The sequence below is a fragment of the Bicyclus anynana genome, chromosome 10, assembly GCF_947172395.1.
Source record: "Bicyclus anynana chromosome 10, ilBicAnyn1.1, whole genome shotgun sequence".
Classification (NCBI taxonomy): Eukaryota; Metazoa; Arthropoda; class Insecta; order Lepidoptera; family Nymphalidae; genus Bicyclus; species Bicyclus anynana.
In genome coordinates, this window is record NC_069092.1 from 8,724,640 (window position 1) to 8,747,472 (window position 22,833).

At 36.4% G+C, this 22,833-nt stretch overlaps 1 protein-coding gene across 2 annotated transcripts in view; it reads right to left on the reverse strand.

Annotated features, from left to right (window-relative positions):
• Positions 1–2,313: 2,313 nt before the first annotated feature.
• LOC112042929 (peroxidase) overlaps positions 2,314–22,833 on the reverse strand; it is a 91,327-nt gene continuing 70,807 nt past the window's right edge. The window contains exons 3-14 of one of the 2 annotated variants that reach the window (XM_024078138.2): positions 22,562–22,612; positions 21,245–21,435; positions 20,442–20,618; positions 18,752–18,948; positions 16,922–17,120; positions 14,772–14,969; positions 13,017–13,167; positions 11,858–12,034; positions 10,442–10,592; positions 6,921–7,122; positions 6,084–6,192; positions 2,314–2,821 (exon numbers count right to left, since the gene is read on the reverse strand). In XM_024078138.2, coding sequence (XP_023933906.2) covers positions 2,752–2,821; positions 6,084–6,192; positions 6,921–7,122; positions 10,442–10,592; positions 11,858–12,034; positions 13,017–13,167; positions 14,772–14,969; positions 16,922–17,120; positions 18,752–18,948; positions 20,442–20,618; positions 21,245–21,435; positions 22,562–22,612 — 1,873 coding nt within the window. In that variant the 3' untranslated portion in view covers positions 2,314–2,751. The remainder of the gene's footprint in view (positions 2,822–6,083; positions 6,193–6,920; positions 7,123–10,441; positions 10,593–11,857; positions 12,035–13,016; positions 13,168–14,771; positions 14,970–16,921; positions 17,121–18,751; positions 18,949–20,441; positions 20,619–21,244; positions 21,436–22,561; positions 22,613–22,833) is intronic. The other variant, XM_024078139.2, reaches the window with a different exon arrangement.

Sequence of the window (22,833 nt, forward strand, 5' to 3'; positions counted from 1 at the left end):
GAAATACTTAAGAATTATATTTGTGAAAAGCAATTCTGCAAGCATACTTATATCTGTTTAGTAACGTCGGAGATATATATTTTTTTTTATTCTTTACAAGTTAGCCCTTGACTACAATTTCACCCGATGGGAAGTGATGATGCAGTCTAAGATGGAAGCGGGCTAACTTGTTAGGAGGAGGATGGAAACCACACCCCTTTCGGTTTCTACACGGCATCGTACCAGAACGCTAGATCGCTTGGCGGTACGTCTTTGCCAGTAGAGTGGTACCTAACTAGCCACGGCTAAAGCCTCCCACCAGCCAGACCTGGACAAATTAAGAAAATCTCAATCTCCCCAGCCGGGCATACCACTGCGCCACGGAGGCCATCAAACGTCTTAACGTCGGAGATAAGCGCGAACAGTCAGTCGTCAGACAGCCGTTTTATTTGTTTTTATACTTCGTCACCTACACACCCGAACAGTAACAGAGTTGATTGCTTTGATTAGGCCAGCACCCGTCAAACCAACTTTTGTGGCGTAACCTTTACAAATGAAGCATTCCATTTCATACCTTTGACCTATCCGCCGTGACTGAGTCGTGCATATTATTCCGTTGATCCCAATTGTTTCAATGAACACCTGATTAACACTTGATGAATTAATAAACCTATCCATGATAATAATTAATATACAATAATAAATTAATAATTTATTATTAGCCACATAGCCTAAACACTGATCCAACTGCAACGGGGCAGTTTTCAGTTTCATTACCATAATCAACTTATAATACGTATCGGACGCATCGCACTAAACGGGTTGTAGTAATCTTTGTACAGAAAGTAATGCAATGCACGGGTCGAACAAATCTACCGTAACATTTAAAAATCCGTTTAATGCGATTAATCCGATACGTAAGTACAATGCGGATCTGTGGACGTCTGCCTTTACTTACCATTTAAGCGCAAAACAAATCTAGAATACGAGAGAGTGTCAATGGTACTTATCGTCTGGACAACGGCACGGGACCTTTTGTTCATTTAGAAATCGTTTCCACTTGAACGAACTTCTGGTAATATTAATCTCGAGTCCGATAGGTCAATGCCTGATAACAATACCTACTCGTACCTGCGACGTAAAAGGCTTCTCACTTTACGGCACAATTATATATCGTGAAATGATGTAACAAACTATTATCTGTAAAGTGGTTGAAATATTGTAATTACTCGTAATGGAGTGTCTATCCCAAGGTGCTGGAATGGCGATCTCGCTCCGGAGCGCGGTGTTGGTCGAAACTAGCAGGGGTCAAGTCAAGCTGGTTTGTATGGATCCGCTGGATTCTACTGGCGGCTAAAGACTGTGGTGTTTGGAAGTTCATGTATCGCCATGGAAGTTTTATAGATTGATATAATATTATTTCACTAATTTATAAAAGAAAGTTTATAATACTTTCTTTAGAAAGTGAGCCGTGATAGCCCAGTGGATATGACCTCTGCCTACGATTCCGGAGGTTGTGGGTTCGAATCCAGTCCTGGGCATGCACCTCCAACTTTTCAGTTATGTGCATTTTAAGAAATTAAATATCACGTGTCTCAAACGGTGAAGGAAGACTTCGTGAGGTAACCTGCATACCAGAGAATTTTCTTAATTCTCTGCGTGTGTGAAGTCGTCAAGAAGTGAAGTGGTGGACTATTGGCCTAACGCCTCTCACACTAAGAGGAGACTTGAGTTCAGCAGTGAGCCGAATACGGGTTGATAACGACGATAAAAGAAAGTAAAAGACTATAAAATAAACTAGTACCAAATAGATGATACGGAGTGGGTTGGTAAACTGGTCATCATCAAGTAATGCCTCACAATTAATAATCTATTCACGCATGTGCGGACGAGAGAATTCTAAATATGAAATGGAAAATGCAAATGGCCAGACCTATGAGTTATCGAACGAAAGAGTTCGTTCGCCACACATGCAAGAGATGTATGTCTAGTAGGACATACATCTCTTGCATCGGCTGTTAATGATTATAAGGAAGTATCTCTAGAGATTTCATTATCGAACCACATAGAAAACATGTATGTTTTCTTAGACCTAAAGTAATAACTTATAGATCTGTAATAGCTAATAATTTTTCACTCCAAACGTAAGCTACTTCTGTGAATAATTACACTCACCGACGAGCACACAAGCTTGCTTATCGCAGCGTAACGATGCGTAGAGGGCTCCCATTTCGGGGCACATAGAACGGTTTACGAATCCTGCGACTACACACTATCTATGTGTTATAAATCTACGTAGGCATAAAAATAAACTAGTACATCTTATTTTCACTTTTATTTACAATTTATGATACTCTTCTCATATTGAGAAAATGTTAAAAATAAATACAAAAAACATACACACATGAAATAAAAAATTGAAAAATAAATTAGCACAAAATCAAACCAAAACTCTTTATACTTAAAATAATTAAATGTGTAGATTTAACGCTCTATTTGAGAGGTATCTAAGTTCGATTTATTTAATTAAAAATATTTTTTAGTTCCCAAATTAAATTAAAAAAAATTAAAAAGACGTAATACACTGAAATAAAAAGAACTTCATTCAGACGCAAAACTTAAATTATATTAAAAGAAATAGCTGTAGTATATGTAATTACATTATTTACAACGTCTACGTATGTATATATTATATTATGTATACTTTTAACATGGCAATACTACATATTTGCTTGTACACACTTAAAAATATAAGTACGAAAAATGGTTGAATTAGAAACCGACATCGCGCCATAAGGTGAGGTCGATCGCAGGCAACTTTGAACATGGCACTGGCTTATTGCTGAAATAGAAAAAAAACATCATTATACAGAAATAAGTTTATTTGGAAATTGCAAATTTTTTATAAACGAATTTTAATAGACACGGCTGGCATAGATCTGAAAGTGCAATATTAATTTCACTTTCAGATTCTTGGAAAAAAACAAGGGCCTAATCTTTTTGTCTGGTGGAGAGAACGAGCTTATAATACTCGTAACTAAGGGTAGTAGAAAAAAACGCCGTCAAAGTCACAAATACATACGAATACCTACGAACTAAGGACAAGAATATTATACTGTGATTTTAATATTTAATTAAGAAAATCTGAAATAAAATATCCTGCAAACAATGATATTAAATACTGTAATATAAATTAATAGTATAAAATTAATAGCGGACGCCCGCGACTTCGTCCGCGTGGAATTTAGTTTTTCACAAATCCCTCGGGAAACATAGATTTTTCCGGAATAAAAGTCCATGCTATAATATATCTCAATACCAAATTTCAGCTAATTCGGTTCAGTAGTCGGCGTGAAAGAGTAACAAACATTCATATCATCAAAATCATCAGTTTTCGCAAATCTCGGGAAACCATGGATTTTTTCGGGACAAAAAGTATCCCATGAGTTAATCCAGAGTAAAATCTATTTTCTTTCATTCCAAATTTCAGCCAAATCGTTTCATTAATAGCGGCGTTAAAGAGCAACAAACATCCGAACATCCATACAAACATTCGCGTTTATAATATTAGTAGGATCATTGCCTACAAAGGATAAAAATTATTTACATAAAACAAACAGCGTGAAATGTTTTTGTATATTTTCATTAAAAACAAACCAAGTAAAGTTAAAATGTAGCAGGTATAAAGTATTAGCTGGCTAATTAATTATCATAAGCCCTTAACTTTCCCTGAAACCCAATGAAACAACAATAAACATTTATATACGATTACGGGAATTTATATACCAGATTAGGATTTACGAGAAGTATTACTTTAAATCACATTTAAACCCTCTTTCAACATACGCTTTTAAATTTTCAATTACTAAGTAAATCAACGATATTTTATACTATAGATATGTTACGTGCCTACAAAATCACCGCAAAAAGTGACCCGCATTTAGCTTCTACACTAAGCGCACACATGCACAATTTTGTGTTTACTTACATTATAATGTAAGAGTATTTAAGTATAGTTTTTAAATTTCCTGAACACACAACTCGATATTGTAGCCAATATTTACGTAGATATTATTTGTTTCAATAACTTTCGTTGTTTAATAAGCGACTGAATGAAATTAAGACAATTATGCACATTTATCCGCCTCATTTTTGATGCGCTGGTGCCTTGACAATGATATTTGACTCTTTCCCAGTCTATTTGGAGTTGCTTACTCAAAATACACTTTATTTGTTGGTCCGAAGTAAACTTTATTTTATTGTCACTTAGTTTTCTTTGATATAACATATTCATTCGATACACTAGAGTTATTATTTTCGACTTATTATAGGACTCAAAAGTGATTACTAATATAAGAAAACTATTGTCGAACAAAGGTTATGATTCACAACACTTGTCAGGATAACTTAATTAACAAATCAAACTGTAACCAAAATAAGTCCCTAGAATGGCAGAGAATGACCTTGAGTGGAGTCACGTACTTGTGAACGATGTGTGTAGGGTTAAAGGATCCTTTGACTGATATCAAACACTCCCCTTTTCCACTCAAGTCACTCTCCCCGACTATCCCAAGTAACCCATAAAGAATTACACGACAAGAGATGTGGACGGCTCGAACTCCACGAGCACACTGAAGCCGACACTAGATCGAGCGACGTCATATCTGTCACAGACTACTATTTCCTACACTATTTATTAACAACATGTAAATTTAAAAGCGGCAAACGCGGCGATAACAGACTGTACCTAGGCTTTTTATTGTAGGTAATTTATGTGAGTAATAATCAGAAGAATAATAAAATTAATGAAGACAAATATAAATAAGCTGATTTATTTTATAATTCATTTTTATCTTCTCGGATTTTACACAAAAAACGTAATAACTAATAAGCTGTAAGACAGGAATTCCTAAAATCTTCAGGTTTACTTAAATTGCAAAAATGGATTAGTAACTCTAAAATCTGTAATGTAAATGAAAACAATTACTAAACTAATTGGAAAATAATCTCAAATGAATTGTGAAATTCAAACTATTAACAATATTAAAGTTTCTTGAGCGAAATTGGATCAAATTCTGAGTTGTATTTCACAAAGTTTGGCGCCGTCTTTGCAATATCCGCCTTTCACGTGTTCCAAATTTGAAATTCTGCTGGAACAGTTTCTCACTATAACAAATGTACGGAGAAAACTGTTGTAAAGTTCAAATATTCAAACACGTAATTTCGTTAACTACTTCACTCATCTGTTGACTAGACTCCTGGAGTCGACCCCCATTTTTACCCCATCTGTTGACTCGACTCCTGGAGTCGAGTTAAGTAATCGTTGTTTATTTTTGTCTTTTTTTCTTTGTAGAGACGTCTCTATCTTGCTCTAACTTATATTAAGTGTAGTAAAAAGAAAAAAGATGGCATATAATCTAATTATATCAGACGTGAGAACTAATCCAAGGCCGATTTTTATCAAAAACTTTCGTGCTTAATTAATTTATATTAAGTCAAAGTTTTTTTATTTGCGAAAAGTGTGTTTTATTAAATATTTTTTAAAGAATAACTGCTTACAACAGACGGAGGCTTAACGTGTTTTCGATATTATGTTCCTTTATCTTTATCTACGGCCTCCGTGGCGCAGTGGTATGCTCGGTGGATTTACAAACCGGAGGTCCTGGGTTCGATCCCCGGCTGGGCAGATTGAGATTTTCTTAATTGGTCCAGGTCTGGCTGATGGGAGGCTTCGGCTTTGTCGGTAGTGTGGTACCACCCTACCGACAAAGACGTACCGCCAAGCGATTTAGCGTTCCGGAACGATATCGTGTAGCAACCGAAAATGGGTGTGGATTTTCATCCTCCTCCTAACAAGTTAGTCCGCTTCCATCTTAGATTGCACCATCACTTACCATCAGGTGAGATTGTAGTCAAGGGCTAATTTGTAAAGAATATAAAAAAAAAATATCTAGCATCCTTAAGTAGTAGTCTATAGTTAGAAGGTAGGTATCCATCAAAGAATAGATTTTGCGATAGGGCCGGATTAAGGAGGTCTAAGGGCGGACGAAGTTGCGGGCGTCCGCTAGTAACTAATATGACCATTTCGTGTATGTTACACTTACCTGTGTGATATTTGTTGGAAGGCTTTCGGTTGCATGTGATGGATATTATCACTGTTATCGCACAATACACGTGCTATGGAGGCACCGTGGCGTATAGACTCGAGTTGACCTGAACAAATAATAAGACAATAGATGAATCAACAAATTCTAGTGGAGAGCCTACATAGCCAAACATATAGACTAAGAGCCAGCGACAGCCAGACATTCATCGTTTTATAGAAGCTGAAAGTTGTTTGTGCTCCTATCATAGGTAAGTACGGTAGCTAATTGGAATTAAGACTGTGGTGGCTCTGAAAGGCAGCAGTTTAATGGACTATCAACTATCTGAGTGTAATGCGTCAAGTGTGTTTAATATTTTCCTCGGAATTATATGAGAAAATACGGGTAGATACTCCAGCCACCTGTCGCCTGCGGCAACCCTTCGAAATACACCGTTACAGATATTTTTCAAGATAACTTTAAATGTCTTAACGGTCTGGTGACAGGAGACATGATTCATCTGGTATAGTTATACAAAAAATATATGAGTAAGATTGATTAAGTTTGAGTAATTTTTAATAAATAGGTTGTCTTATGGTGTGACATAGTCCGTAAATGGACCAAACTCCTTTATATTAAGATTATAAAAAAAAATATTTCATGTACTATGTAAAATATAAAAAAAACGTTTTATTCATAGACAATTGAGGATCTGGCGTCTTGAAACTTGCTACCTTCCAAAGCCACAACGGTTAATTCTAGTTATAAATTATATACAAAGTATCATCCAAGCAATTTGTAAAATTATAATAGTTTGAAACTAACTTGAAAATTTTTTTCAGTCTTAAAGAAACTTACTCGGTGTGAAAGCAATATCAGGATCGGCGCCGTTTTCGAAGAAGAAACGATCGCCGACTCTTGTCCTATAAAACTGCTCAGTGATTATGCACAGGAACGTCGGCCCAGTCTGCGCTCCCGGCACATTAGTCTCCAGGGAGCCCGCTACGACCAAGTCCACATCCTCTGGGTGTTCGTAGATGAGTTCTAGTAACTGAACGTTCTGTAAAAGGAATAAACGTTGTTATGTTATACTAACATGCGATATATTCTCTCTCTTTGCCTCGTAGATGGTTACTTCAAGAGACTTCGGATCATGTGGTCGGTTATGTGTCTCGTCATTACGGTCCACTACAGGATCTGACCTCCCTCCTTAAAGGAGAGGGGATATGAAACTTAGACGAACTATGCTAATGCGGGTTGACGGGACTAAGGTGATAATGTTAAACTCTTTAATACACACGTACAATAATAAAGACTGGGACCGACGACGGCGTAACAAGTAAATAAAATTATCTCGGCATCTCTTGGTGCAGCACATCTAGACCTCCTGGCCCCTGTTTTGAGTAAAGGAGAAACCCAGTCTCTATACAAACTCAGGCCCAAATTGTACAAATGAGCTGAAGATTGGCCATAAATATGGACAATTAAGGAAGTCAATTTTGACACACACACACACTCACACACAACCACACAAAAATATATTTATTTGTGTTTGATCTTGTTTTACGAATTCACCTTTCTTGTTTTTGCCTACTACAGTTTATCTTAATTTTAATTTTAATAAGTAACACTAATGGGAATCCACTGACTCCCAAGATACAGTTACAGCTAGTTTGGGAGTCAGGGATAATAGATAATAAGTCTTTATTGTATTACAAATTTGTTACTGTGTAATTAATAAATAAATTTTCATTTTCATTTTCATTCATTGATTGACTTTGACATTGACAGCCTGCGTTTGCAAAGACAATTATTAACCAAAGGTGATAAACGCTTCAAAGTCGATACCTATTTAAATCACTACAATCGGTGTGAAAATAATGAAATCAGCTTATTTTCCCTGTTGGCGGATGTTATTTCGGCTAAATCTCTAATGGAGTAATGTAGTAAAACATACAAGATTTTTAGTACATTTTTCATTTCTGTATATCTAGTTCTGAAAAGTAGGTCCAATTTCTCCTCTAGAAACTCGATTCTATTCATTCATTTTATACAAACTGAAAATCGTTACGGCGCATTATGGCAATCTCCAAAGAAAATATAACTCTGCCAATAACTAGTAAAAAAATAGGCGATGTTTTTACACAGTTTTTAAGTATACACGTGTCGTCGAGTAATTTATTTTAAGATACGAGTTTGCTTAGAAAATATATCGTTGTTAAAATAACCAAACCAGTACTCGTTGTTATTTCACTCAAACAATTCATAAAATGCGAAGAGTGTTTGCTAATATCTCGTTTTTAGAAGACATTGCCAAGATAAAGATAACTTTGTTGTTTCTATATTTGCTTGTTGATTTTTTCAGCTGTTAAATATATGGAAATAAATCTAGTATTCTATTATGATATATTTTATTATTATTTAAACAGAAACACGAGTATTTATTAGAAATCTTAACATGATTTTCTAAATATCTGAGACAATTTGTTAAATAATCTGCTATAATTCTGTCATTAACGACCTCTGTAACACAGTTTGCAATGCCTTGCCTTATGAAGTCAAACTTAACGTCAAAGGTGTTTTCTTCAATAAAGAAATCATTAATACTTAAATACTTTGATCAATATAAAAAGTGATATAACAAAATCTCGAAAACTGCTTACTTAGTTGAAATGTAGTAGTTGTAGTAGTACACATCTGCTAAGAAGGGATTTTGCGAGAGGGCCGGATTAAGGAGGTTTAAGGATCTATCGGTCGGCTCATGTCTTCACGAGTGCCGTAGGCGGGGAGAATTTGTGGACATGTCTTTAACCCATCGGTCATCTCTCATCATGTGACATCGGTTACAAGCCCGGGATTCCGCTCAAGGCTATTCTCCGCCACTCGACGGCTGATAGGCTTACATTCAATATCAGTGTCTTGTTCTCTAAATCCGCTTCTGATGTTAATCTATCTTCAACACGGGCGTCTGCTAGTATATAGATAAACACCTCGACACTGGATAACACACATGTTCAATACACAATAATTTTTCCAAATGTGTATGTGTGTGTCCTTTGTATGCAAAAGGCAGGGTTACTACTCTCTTCGCAGCTGGCCCGTCAATATATATATAAAATCGTTACACAGACAATATGAGGAATCCTTCAAAGTATCAATACTAAACTCTGTCATAAAAATGAAAGAATGCACACATTTCGCATCACAAAAATATGTCTGAGCAAACCATTATTGAATGAAAGATGAAATTTGCCACAACAAAGAAATACTAGAAATCTTTGCTCACCACTTAAATGTTGTACAAATATACCCCAAGCACTAAATATGTTTATTTTTGTCCATTTCTATACTTTTCCAATCCTTACATTTTTCCCTCGATAAGTATGTGATTGACACATTGCTCATAAAAATTCTACCTCCCTACGGTACGAGCTAGAACAAAAAGGTTTGCCTAAATTGTTATGGAAATCGTCTAACTAGAGATTGTAATAATACAATTTGTAAGCGAGGTAATACATATTAATGAGTTACAAGTAATTATTAACTCTCTACACTCCTAAATATACACAGAGTGTCCCGCAAATAATAATCTACAGGATGTAAAGTATGTCGTAATATTTACGAACATTCTGTATATAGTTTTTATTTCAGTCAGCTTTTAGTAGAAGCCTAATCACTACATATATAAAAACAAAATCACACACTGCATCTGTCTGGACAAGAAAAACTCAAACGGCTTCAATAGGCGGAATGATGATAGACCAGGCGCTGTGAGAAGTTGAGTGTGCGTAATATGCGGATCGCATTTAATTCAAAGTTTTGAACTCAGAAAACTATGCAGATTATCTGTACATATATTTTTGGATGTTGCCAGGCGGTGTGTTGGTCCATTCTTTTTATACCCACTTCGACATCGAGTTAATGAACTGAACCAAAGACCATTTTGTCTATTTCTCTTCACGAGTTATGTTGTTGATCGCAGCTACCTTGGTAGCATGGCCCACAGGTGAGAACGCAGTTAAGGTAACTTGTAATTGAATAAAAAATAGAAAAAAATCGGTTGTGTGTAAAGTCGGTTTACTGAAAATAGTTGAACGTGACAACGTCAAGAAAATACTGATATTTCATCAGTATTTTCTTGACGTTGTCAATGATTGCATTTTTCAAAAGAAAATGTTCGTTTTTCTAAAATAGTGTTTAATAATCTTCACAGACCATACTTTATTTTTTGTAAAAAAAGTTGTCAACCCTGGAGCGAGGGAACGACGTGTGACGTCATCTTTTTTCGAGTCTGCAGCCGGCTTCATCAAATTATAAAACGTTGTCTCGTTAAAAACGAAGTGAATGTATTCGTTAGTGTAGGTTAAAGTTAAACGTACCTGCTTGGGTATGAAGTCAGTCATTTCATGGAAGCTCTTAGGGACGGATAAGCCACAAGATGCGCGGGTCGCCACGTAACTTCCAAGACCGTGGTCACGACCGCGCTGTATGTCTGTCGCTCGAAGATCCCCGCCGAATGTATTGTTTCGCCTTGAAACATTTTATAGCTATAGAGGCTGTATAATATCTTTAACACGTTCGCTGCGGTACGAGGTCAATTGACCTCGTATGTTTAGTGTGTTCAAGAGTTACGAGGTCGATTGACCTCATACCGCACCAGAGGTAAGTACAGAAAAATCAGTGCCGCAGCGAAAGTGTTAAGATTGATATGACAACTTGTAAGTCCTCTTTAACCAGTTGTTATATTATAATATTTTTAAGGAATAATTAACGACAATTTTACATGATGACTTATAAGTTTTATCTAACAAACTTTTATATCCTCTATCCTCTTTAAAATATTAGTATACCTAATATGTCCTCTTTATAATATTAGTAAGCCGTGATAGCCCAGTGGATATGACCTCTGCCTCCGATTCCGGAGGGTGTGGGTTCGAATCCGGTCCGGGGCATGCACCTCCAACTTTTCAGTTGTGTGCATTTTAAGAAATTAAATATCACGTGTCTCAATCGGTGAAGGAAAACATCGTGAGGAAACCTGCATACCAGAGAATTATCTTAATTCTCTGCGTGTGTGAAGTCTGCCAATCCGCATTGGGCCAGCGTGGTGGACTATTGGCCTAACCCCTCTCATTCTGAGAGGAGACTCGAGCTCAGCAGTGAGCCGAATATGGGTTGATGGCGACGATAATATTAGTATATCTAATATATCCTCTTTATAATATTAGTATACCTAATATTATAAAGAGGAATGATTTGATTGTTTGTTTTGAATACGCTCTGGAACTACAGAATCGATTTGAAAAATTCTTTTACTGTTGGGCCTTGGGACGCTACACTATCCCCGATGGCAATAGCCAAATTTTATCCCCATATTCGTACGAGAACGGGAACCACGCGGGTGAAACCGCGCGGCGTCTGCTAGGCGTATTAGAATTTTGGATAATATTATAAATGCGCAATAGCGGAATGTTTCTATGTTGTATTAAAGGGTTAAACAATGTGGTTGGCATGAGGACCCTTCAATTTAGAAATTCTTAATTAACGTAATTAAAAAATATATATCTTAGCTATTTAGTATGCAATCACGTCATTGCTATTTAATTATGCACGTGCTATTTAAATATTGTTATATATATTTTGTATATATGTAATCATTAGTATTTTAAGTTATATTAGGCATGTTTTTTGCTTTAGCTTACCTTACTAGATGTTCAACTTCTCTTCCTTCCAAAGACATATCTTTTGAGCTATTAGGGATTAAATTGGTCATTTATTTTAAACTACCCACTTACTTGAAAAGAAACTGAGTAATTTCGCTGTCCCAGAATTGATCGCTGTAGTCCTGAGGTTGAAAGGTAAGCCCTCTCGTCAAGTCGTCAAAGGCGTTCTCGAGCTCGACTAACAATGGCCTATTGAACCAGTCACTCAAACGTACTATTCCAGCTAAGCGTCTGTTCTCTGAAATTAACCTGGAAATATATTTTAGCATATTACATATTTAAATGACACGAATATTACGAGTGCAAAGGCGAAAGTTTAAATGACAGTATGAAGATATATTTTTGTTATACCTTCATTTCGCAAGAACTAAATCGATTTAGTTCGAGCTAACTAATAATATTGGTCTTTTTGTCCCGAAAAATATATGGAATAAGACAGAAATATTAAAAGATATTAAAAGAATACGAAAGAACACAGGAACAAAAAAGATTTGGGTCCCCTCCTAATGCACGCCATTGACGATCAATTATTCTCACGTTTCTGCAGCACCCACGACTATAACTGGTCGCTGCGTACATGACGGCTCTACTTATGAAACTTCTTCGCTGCCGATTGTGCTGCAGAAACGCGAGAATAATTGACCGTCAATGACTGACTTAATAGATGACATCAAGTGAGTCGTAAGGAGAGGCGGTGTTTGCAAGTTGTACACAAAACATATAAAAGTCATCATCAGCCAATGGACGTCCACTGCTGGACATGGTATTCCATAGGGCTTTGAGCTGTCTGTATTCAGAATTCTGTACCCTAGCATATTTTTTCCTAGCTAAATACCCTAGCATATTTTTTCTGTTCTTCTTCTTCTTTGTAATATAATAATAACGCAAGAAAAGCTACCAGAGATTACCTCCATGTGGAATGTTGAGTCAACTATTATTGTTCCGATAGTTGTTTCAGTCAATGGTCTTATAGCGAAAAGCTTCGACCAATACTTTAAGAAGCTTTCGCTTAACTGTTGGATCAAGAGTCGGATACAGAAAGCAGTTATTCTTGAGACGGCGCGTATTGTAAGGAGGTTCCTCACTCCGGAGCCCTGACCACCGGTTGCTTGGGCACTCAAATGTCCCGCAGCGGGAGGGTTAATTTTTTTTATAATTTTAATAGTGTTTTGTATATTTTGTATGTATAACATTGTTAAAAATTAAAAAAAAAACTACAAAAGCTACTTACTGTAGATATCCTCGGATTAGAGTATGGAAATGTCTGAAAGCAGCAGTGGCGTGTTCATCAAGAACAGTTGGATCCACGTTCGGATTATAATCATTGACGTATGAGTGAGCACCGGGGTATATTAGTTTATTTTTGACCATATTGTCGTAGCCTAAAATAAAGATTTAACTTCATCAGTATAAAACCTACTCATTAACTTTGACCTATTTTTAAACAAAAGCAAAGTTCTCATCTGTCCTATAAGGAGGATTTAAGAGAACACAAAGCCTTTTTGTTTTGTCTATCAGACAATACATACCTAAATCTAAAACAGAGTGATATCAGACTAGCGTATTTTTTCAATACATCAATCAATTTATTTATTTGCAGATACATACATGATATATATACAGGTGGCCGGTAGATATAGATAAATGTATCTTGCCAATTTGGCATGCAAATATATTTATTTATTTTGTTTGTGTTATTAAATTAATTCAAATGACAATTTCATCATTTAAAATTTACATCTTTACAATAATTTTTTTGGGCGTATACGGTCGTTTCAGCATACGTGCTTACACGCGCGCTACTTTAAGTTTTTTAACTCGCTCGAACTGGTAGTATCGTGTCAGTATAAACATAACATATACGAGCTTAGGAGCGTGTCAACGCTCGTACGAGTTGAGCGTGTTCCAAAAGGCGCGCCTATACGCGCCTACAGGCGTTTCTAAAAACAAGCTCATTCGCGCGTATAAAACGCTAGTCTGAAACTACCCTAAAATGTTGTTTTCTAAAAGCTTCCATTTGACATTGCGAATAGCTTTTAGTTCTATTTTGAGATACAAGCCAGGTAGACAGAATTATATTTAGAACCCACATCTACAACAAGTATACGATATAGGTATCTAAGTTTATCTGGGACACGATTTTATGACCTTAACTGATATTTTTTTTTAAGTAAGGAACTTAAGCTAACTTATCCTAATAACTATACAAATCATGCCCACGTGGAATGGTGTCAAGAATACTGGCTGCATTTCATAGCTGGACAGCCACGCTAATCCTTTGCGCAAAAAAATGAGCCAGCCTTTCCTTCTGTCACCAGTAATAATAAGCGGATCTTCATTATCGACAATAGGGTAGTTGAATTATATCAAAGGGGAATGCCCATCCCCGGCCCAGGCCCACCGGCACCCGGTAATTTACTTATATAAAATAATCTTAATAATTCTTCTTTAATAATGAAATCACTACTTTATCAAAAAAAGTTTGCTACAACGTTTAACGACATTTTTAATTCATCTTTAATTTGTCCACAACGGGCACAAGCTAAGATCGTTGACCATATAAAGTCTTACGAAATAATACAAAAAAAAATAATACAGCTTCAAATAATACCTCACCGCTTAGGTGCACCGGCGAACATTCTGCCCCAGAATGAAAAAAGAAGTAGTAAAAAAAAAATTTTTTTAAGCAACAATTTTATTAAGCCAATTTGACCAAATCCTTCTTTAAATACATCATATTATCATCTCTATATACTTTTATTCGAGGGTATACCTGGGTTCCCAGGGCCGACATTGGATGGGCTTTCTCCTTTAAATAAAAAGTAAATAGTAAAGGAATACAGGGATATAAAATATAGCTCTAATATCTACACTATCAGAGCTACATTTAATCCCCGTTGGGCCGTATTCCCACGGGCAAGGAAACTACGCGTGTGTGGAACCGCGAGGTTCTGCTAGGGGGCTTAAATTTTTTATCATAACTTACCAAGGAAAATAGGCAAGTATTCATAGTAATTGATGTGTTGTAGTTCAGCGATAACAATGCGACGTGCTTCTTGGTACAGAGTTTCGTCATCCCAGTGAGGATTGATGGCAGACAACGCGTCGGCAATCCTGTTGTGTTCACGTAGGACGATTATCTGGAGGATAGTCAGCTGAGGGTTCTGGTTCACTCTTATGTCACCTATTAATGAACAAAATATCACATTTATTTATTGCAGTAATTAGTTACTCGTGCTGTCATTACTATTATGTAATTACAGCACGAGTGCTACAATGGCTAGTTACATGCAGTGGCATACAATACTTTTTCTACGACCATAATAAAATAAATAAAAGAATTAGGAAAACTTAATAATATAAAATTGGCGTTGGCTATGGCCTCCTCGATTTTGTATCGGCGTGACCTCTTAGACTTTATGTAGCCAATGTCATGGAACTATTTTTAAAAAAACAACATTGTAGCACATTTTACCCTTGTGGTAATGAACATTACCAAACGACGAGGTTTATATTGAGTAGATTACGAAATGGGAGTAGAAAATATATTATGAAACTGTAGCATAATAGAGGTTAAAACACGAGTGCATTTTATAAAACGAACGAAGTGAGTTTTATAACAGAGACACGACAATAAGTTTTGCTCTATTTCATAATAATTATCTAATCTTATAAATTACATGAAATGAAACTTTTGTGTAAAAGCGTAAAAGAATACTAGATATTATTACAGAAATAACTTAAACGTACTCGTAATTCTAACGGGTGACATATTTATTCAAAATCTGACATTTTTTCAGTATTTTTTAAATTATGAATGTGTTATTTATATACACAACTCCAGTGGCCTAGTTTGCTTTGGAGAGGTCCAAAATTAGTTGGGGGCCCAAATGAAGGGTAAAGATTTCTAACATATGAATAAATATCACAGTGACTTGACCTATGTAGGATGTTTCCAATTTTTGAACTCGCGCTTAGCCAGGGAAAACAAAAATTGTGGATTACCTAAATTTCACTAACTTTGCATTCACGTAAGGGGCCCCTGTAGTCCGGGGGCCCCGTATCATTGATAGGGCGATAGCTACGCTCCTGCACAACTCGTTAAAAGATACGAGTATCAATTCTCAACTCATGATGATATAGACTCAAGGTATCTACAATAAATATACTTAGTACATAGACAACCCCTAGCGCTAAAAGGATTTATGGCTCCGCCTTCAAGGAGCGGTGGCGCGAGGTAAAATTAAACTTTTTAATATGAGTTATATATCATAAAGAAATTGAAAAGAAAGAAATCTACGCAATGTGCGACATTCCTTTTGTATTATATTCGAACAATCTAACACTATCTTGATAAAAGGTTCTCAACCTTATGTTTGAGAGCATTTCTTTACCGAACGCGTACCCAGTACGTTGGCTAGTTATGCTTGGCATCCACAAATCCACATCGTACGTACCGGACGCGATGCATCAAATGGATCGTAATTTTGCGTCCACTCAACCGCTGCTACGATCGCATCGAACAGATTTTTACTACCGTAAAATTTAAAATCGGTTTAATGCGATGCGTCCGATACATAAGATGCGGATTTGAGGGTATCTCCCTTAACTAGCCTACAGATATTTCTTTTGATAGGATATTAGTAAAGACGCCATCTGTAATATTTTTGTGTGAATTGTATTTTTACCATGTCTTTCAAACATAATATGATCAATATTTGCCTGTAAGTAGCAGTAAATAATGTGTTAACGAGTAACGGGGAGGGCTCATTTCCTCTCAGTGTTGATTTTTTTTATTCTTTACAAGTTAGCCCTTGACTACAATCACATGTAAGTGATGAGGCAATCTAAGATGGAAGCAGTCTAACTTGTTACAAGGAAGATGAAAATCCACACCCCTTTCGTTGTCTACACGACATCGTACCGGAACGCAAAATCGCTTGGCGGTAAGTCTTTGTCGGTAGGGTGGTAATTAACCACGGCCGAAAGCCTCCCACCAGTCACACCTCCAATTAAGAAAACCTCAATCGATCCAGCCGGACCCAGGACCTCCGTCTTGTAAGTCCACCGCGCATACTACGCCAAGGAGGCCGATTCCAAGAAGCTATCGAGATAACGCATATTGATATTAGTTACCTGCCAAATAACAAGGTTCATTAGGAGACTGCGCAGATTCGCAGGTCAGAGTTACATTTGGATCCTGAGGTGGCCATTCTCGTCCATTTCTCAAAATGGTCCTCATTCGACCGCCGAGGTAAGACCGAATGGGTCTGGCTTGACCATCACTGCTACCATAACAGAACGAGGCGTCCATATATGCAGTTACAGTTGAAAGCTGAAATAAAGGAGCTTTAGATTGATAATGTTTATTAACGTAATGGTTTATACAGTGGCGTGCACAAGGTTTTTGACTAGGGTAGGCTTAATACGTACAAATTGTCCAAAATAGAAAATTCCACGCTTTTAGCACGCACTAAAAATTACAAATATTGGACTTAAGTCACGTGACTATTTTTCTTGTATTCCTGTCAACTAACCCTTTCATTTGATATCCATAACATGGGGGTGGATTTCAAACAGCCAGTCGGGGGAGACCGCCATATTGGATTTGTAATGACGTTTCTTAGCTAGTCATGAATTGTCATCAGAACTCAGAGCGTGTGCAAAATTTCATACTAATCGAAGATCGGGAAATGGGTCAAATTAACATTCCAAGATTTTCTTACACACATGGTTACAAGTGATTGGGGAGGCCGCCATATTGGATTTGTAATGAAGTTTCTTAGCTCTAGCCATGTATTGTCATCAGAACTCAGAGCGTGTGCAAAATTTCATCCTAATCGAAGACCGGAAAGCGGGTCAAATTGAGATTCCAAGATTTGATTTCCTTATATACATAGTGAAGTATAAAGCTAATATCAGAGTGTTAAAAAGATATACGAAATTATTAATGTTTATTTAATTTTTTGAAAGGTACTAAATATTACGAATGAAATTCAATGATTACAATAATTTGGTATACTAACCATTTTAATTAATATAATAACTAAGTTAAATAATCCGTTTCAAAACAGCCTGCCCTATGATAGGTGCTAAGGTTACTCTGTCAAGGGATAAAGCCAAGTTATAGAACCTTTAAGTTTGTAGTTAACGGAGCAGATATAATTTGTCTTGTACTGAATTGCTTTATCAAACGGATATGACCTTAGCAAACGGTGCTTTAGCAAATTGAGATAACTAGGAACACGTGTAACGTCAGTAGAGACTCTATTGGAGTGACTTGCTTCGGCCTACAGAAGTTTAGTTTTTAATGACTTTGTTTCCGTATTTGGTTTTGTGCGTTTCGTTTTAATTCAGGGATCGTGAGTTTGATGCTATTTAGATCAATTTAGGATTTTATAAAAAAAAACTGAATTCAACCCATTTTTCAAGATGGTAGAAAATAGGAAAACTTGGTCGAGAGTTTGAAGTTATTTGTAGTTTTAAGCTTTTGTAGCAAACTAAACCCCCCCCCCCCCCCTCCACGTCAAAACCAAACCCGAGCGTGTATTTGCTTTTTTAAGCCTAGTTTTCCGACAGAACGACTGTAGTTTTAACGTAACGAATTGTTTAATCTTATCTATTCAGTGGTTTACTTCACTTTTGAATATATGTTAGTTTTCCGATTTTGTTATCATTGGTTTTTCGAATTTCCTTCCACTGTGGAAACAATTTTAAACATTTTAAATCAATAATATTTTGAATTGAAATATTAATTCTGTATTATATTATATTTTTTTAAGTATATTTATTATTTATAGTGTACTTATTTGTGTTGCAATATCCCGTCTCACAAGATATTTATGTTGATGTTGTCTGGAAGAGATCACTATTAGTAGGTCACCTTTTGTCTATAAAATTGCTGTGAGCTTTTGTTTTTTTCTTTTTTGTGCAATAAAGTTATTATAAATAAATAAATATTCATACCGGTTCAGCCGGTGCGAAGGGTGGTGTACACCCCCTGTCTCTGGTGGTTCCGGTGCGGACGAAGTTCATACATTGAGTGCCCACTTGTGAGTGCACGGCATCTGTGGGGGGGATGATGATGGGCGCGCACAGAGGGTTGCTCGCTGCATCACGGGACAATTGGCCGTTGTCATCGCAACACGACACTGTATCTTTATCTGTAGGAAAAACGAACCCTTATTTTGTTTTTTTTTTGCAATATAGGTTGCACTTGTTTACAACTAGCGGACGCCCGCGACTTCGTTCGCGTGGTATTCAATTTTCACAAATCCCGCGGGAACTATGGATTTTCCGGGATGAAAAGTGCTAAAAAGCCTATGTGTTAATCCAGAGTAAAATCTATTTCCATTCTAAATTTCAGCCAAATCGCTTCTGTAGCAGCAACGTTAAAGAGGAACAAACATACTTACACACTTACACACAAACTTTCGCCTTTATAATATTAGTGTGATTAAGCCTGATGGAAAGCATTAATTTAAGTCTCTAAGTTCTAAGGTCTAAGTTAGAGTGCGCTTACATAGAAGATGCCTATTTACTCTTGCTTTGAAGGTGTTTAAATTATGTGTCAGAAAAGAAAAACGCCGGAAGGGCATCCCAAACGTTTGCTGTGTGAATTAGATATGTGGATGCAATGTGAAAGATTTATTATTTAAGCTTAACAAATTAACAACTTGAATCGCAATAGCTTCACCGAGAGCTCAAAAGGGGTTTGTTTCACTGTTTTTTTGTCCAAACTGCGGTAAAATTATAAGGCAATTTTCTTTGGCTTATTATAAAGAGGATACGGATGCTTTCGGGATTCTATCGGGTGTAAATCGTTTTTTTTTTGTGGCCATAATATAGTAGAACCCATAAAAAAAATAAAAAATAAACATATTATTAGGGGGCTTCTCTGTAAATCAAAATCATAGAAAGTTATTTATTAGCTTCTTAGAAAATCAGAATTTCTAACGCGACGCAAAATTGTGAAAGAAAGATTCTCAGAATAGAGAATGGAAAACTATTAAAATGTTTAATTGTGAAAAAGTTGTATACAGTTTTTTAATTTTCAGAAGAAATTAAACATTTTACTTATTTTTTGGCTCACAACTTTTTCCACGCTTTAGTAAGATGAAAGGTGTAGCGAACGGCTGTTATATTTTCATTTCGTGCCGTTAAATCCTTCGCTTCGGTTTTTTTGAATCAGAAGCGCAGCGACGCTCAGAGAGAATATTTAAATTGTTCGCTTACAAGATATCTAAAGCACTCGCAGCAAATATTTTCTGAACCTACTATTACTAATACCTATTTTCTAAAAGGTTGGTAGTCAGATACCAAGATACCATTAATTGTGCTAGTAATCTATCTATATAAATGTCACGAAAACTGCTTGAGGGACAAAGATGAAGTTTATAGTTAGACGTCCGTTAAGAACTTATTTTGCGACAGGGCCGGATAAAGGGGGTCTAAGGGCTAATTTGGACACAGTGGCTAGTCCGCTTGTAATATAATGATACTAGCGGACGTTTTTAAACCTCCTTAATTTTTAGCGGATGTCTATTACGGATGTAAACTACCTCCCTGCCAAATTTCATCTTTGTACGTCACTTGGTTTTCGAGATTTCGTGATGAATTTTCATCACGAATTTATATATTAAAATGATGAACTTACGACTTTGAGCAATGCCGGCAGTAAGAGACATGTCATGTGTTATAATTTGACCCCACTGTTGGGCGTTTAAATTCCATATTGGGTCGACAAGTTGCTTGCTAGGAAATAAATAGCTGCTGATTTCCCGCGGATTGGGCAGTTCTTTGCCACTTACTGCTCTTGGGAAGGAACTGATGCCTGTAAAAACAAAATAGGTAATGAAACTCAGAACTCGCTCACGAGATTACCGCCATGTGGTATGTTAAGCGATAATGTGCCGATAGTCGTTTCATTTAATTAAGCTTTCGTTTGACATCAGGGTCATTTAGAGGGCATTAATCCTTGAGACGGCACACGTATTGAGTGTGAGGTTCCGTTCTCTGAAGCCCTGATTCAATTAACTTAAAAGTGCAGATTTTGTTGTAATTTTTTTTGTATAAACATCGTTCCTTAGAATAAATTTAAAAATAAACAAATAAGATAATTCAGTAGGTACGTAGGATTAGGATTGGTAGGGTTTTAGTTATAGACATAAATACATTTGCCGTACCGTCACCCGTCGTATAAAAAAAAATATAAGAAAAGTAATAGAAAAGTGGTTCTCTTTTACCAGTTACCTGTTCTAGGTATTTTCATAACTATTCGTGTAGGTACTTGTGGAGTTATTACTTTAACTTATAGTAAGTAAATCGTGTTACATTTCTGTGAGTTTTATGTCATACTTTGTCGTTAGGATGTAAGTAATTAACTTGGGGTTAGGTTTAACAAGATATTGGTTAGGTTACGAAGGTTATTTGCAAAGTGTATATTTCAAGTAGACTTACCGTCGCCATATTTGAACTTCACTAATCGTCCGTAAGGAGTTTGCGGAATACCCCACGTCGGTCGTTGTAAATTATTACAAGTACCGTCTATTGAACGATATCGGGACTTCGTACAGAAGGCCGGGGCGAGACCACATGTTTGTGTGGCCGGGTCTTGCCCAGCGCCGAGCGGTGGAGGCGGATTGCTGAAACTTTATAGACGAGCAATGTGTTAGAATCTTATTTGCACACATTATATCAGCAGCAAATGGACCTGCTAAGATTTCTTACCCACTATTCAATGTAATCTATACTGACACTTTAAAGAGGTAATGTTTGTGTTATTGCAGGGGGTAATCTCCGGATCTAATTAACCGGTTCTAAAAATTCTTTTACCACTAGAAGTCCACGTTATTTGCGAGTGTCATAGGCTATTTATTATTTCTGTATTCTCACGGGAACAGTAATTATGCAGGGGTAACCGCGGGATGTCGGCTTACTTGTATAATTTTATATTCAACTTATCCTAATATACTGATGTTGACGTTCGCTAAAAGTAGACCTGTCGAGGTTTAGCTGCCCTCGCTATCTAATTTGCTCAGATCATGCTCCAATGTAGATTGGCGGGCTTAGGGTGCTAAGTTTGCTTTTTTAACAATTAATATCTTTTAATGACAACTGATGCGTAACACCGCCAACTTTCCAACTACGAGGTACGAATTTTTACTAAAAAATTCTCAGAAGAATGAAAAGCTCTGTTTGTACTAACAGTAATTCTACCCAGGATTAGAACCCAGGACCTTAGCGTGTCTAGGCTTGAACACAGAAACAGAATGAAGATGGCGACCTATGGCCGCGCGGGGGTGGTGTTTATGTTCCCATGGTGATATTTTGAAGAAATCCTATTAATTTTAAAAAACTGTGTCATAGGCGTATGTCATAGGAGTATACTACGATATGTTAATATAAAATCGGGTCGAGTGAAGCTGAGAAATATAATTTATTATTTCTCAGCTTCTTATTCCTTGTTTTATCTAATTAACAACCAAGGGCCTCTTATCATATCATTAAATTCCAGAACGGGCAAAGACGTACTGCCAAGCAATTTAGCTTTCCGGTACGATGCCGTAGAAACCTTTAGAGGTATGGTAATATAACTTGTACCTCTTTCAAGTAAGAGAGTACAATATGGTCCGCTTCCATCTTAGACTGCATCAGTACTTATCATCTAGTGAGATAGCAGTCAACGGCTGACTTGTCATAAAATAAAAAAGAAGAATAGGACAACATAATGTAGTTTTAGTATCTCAAAATAGTATAAAAGTAATCAAAAATAACCTGTTTTTGTATTTTGAAGCAAGTTCTTCGATATTCTTCGTTTTGGAGTAGCTGTTAACAAAATTGGTGCAACGTTTAGTTCATGCAACATACAAATGCAAACAAATATTAATTACATGGTATTGTTGTGATTGTTATGGGGTAGGTAGCTCAGGAGATAAAATAACGAATAAAACTGTCAATAACATAAATAAGTCAGAAATTATAACGTCTTGATTAAGTTTATCAATACTTCCATACGTAACTAGCGGTATAACTAGCGCACCGAGTCA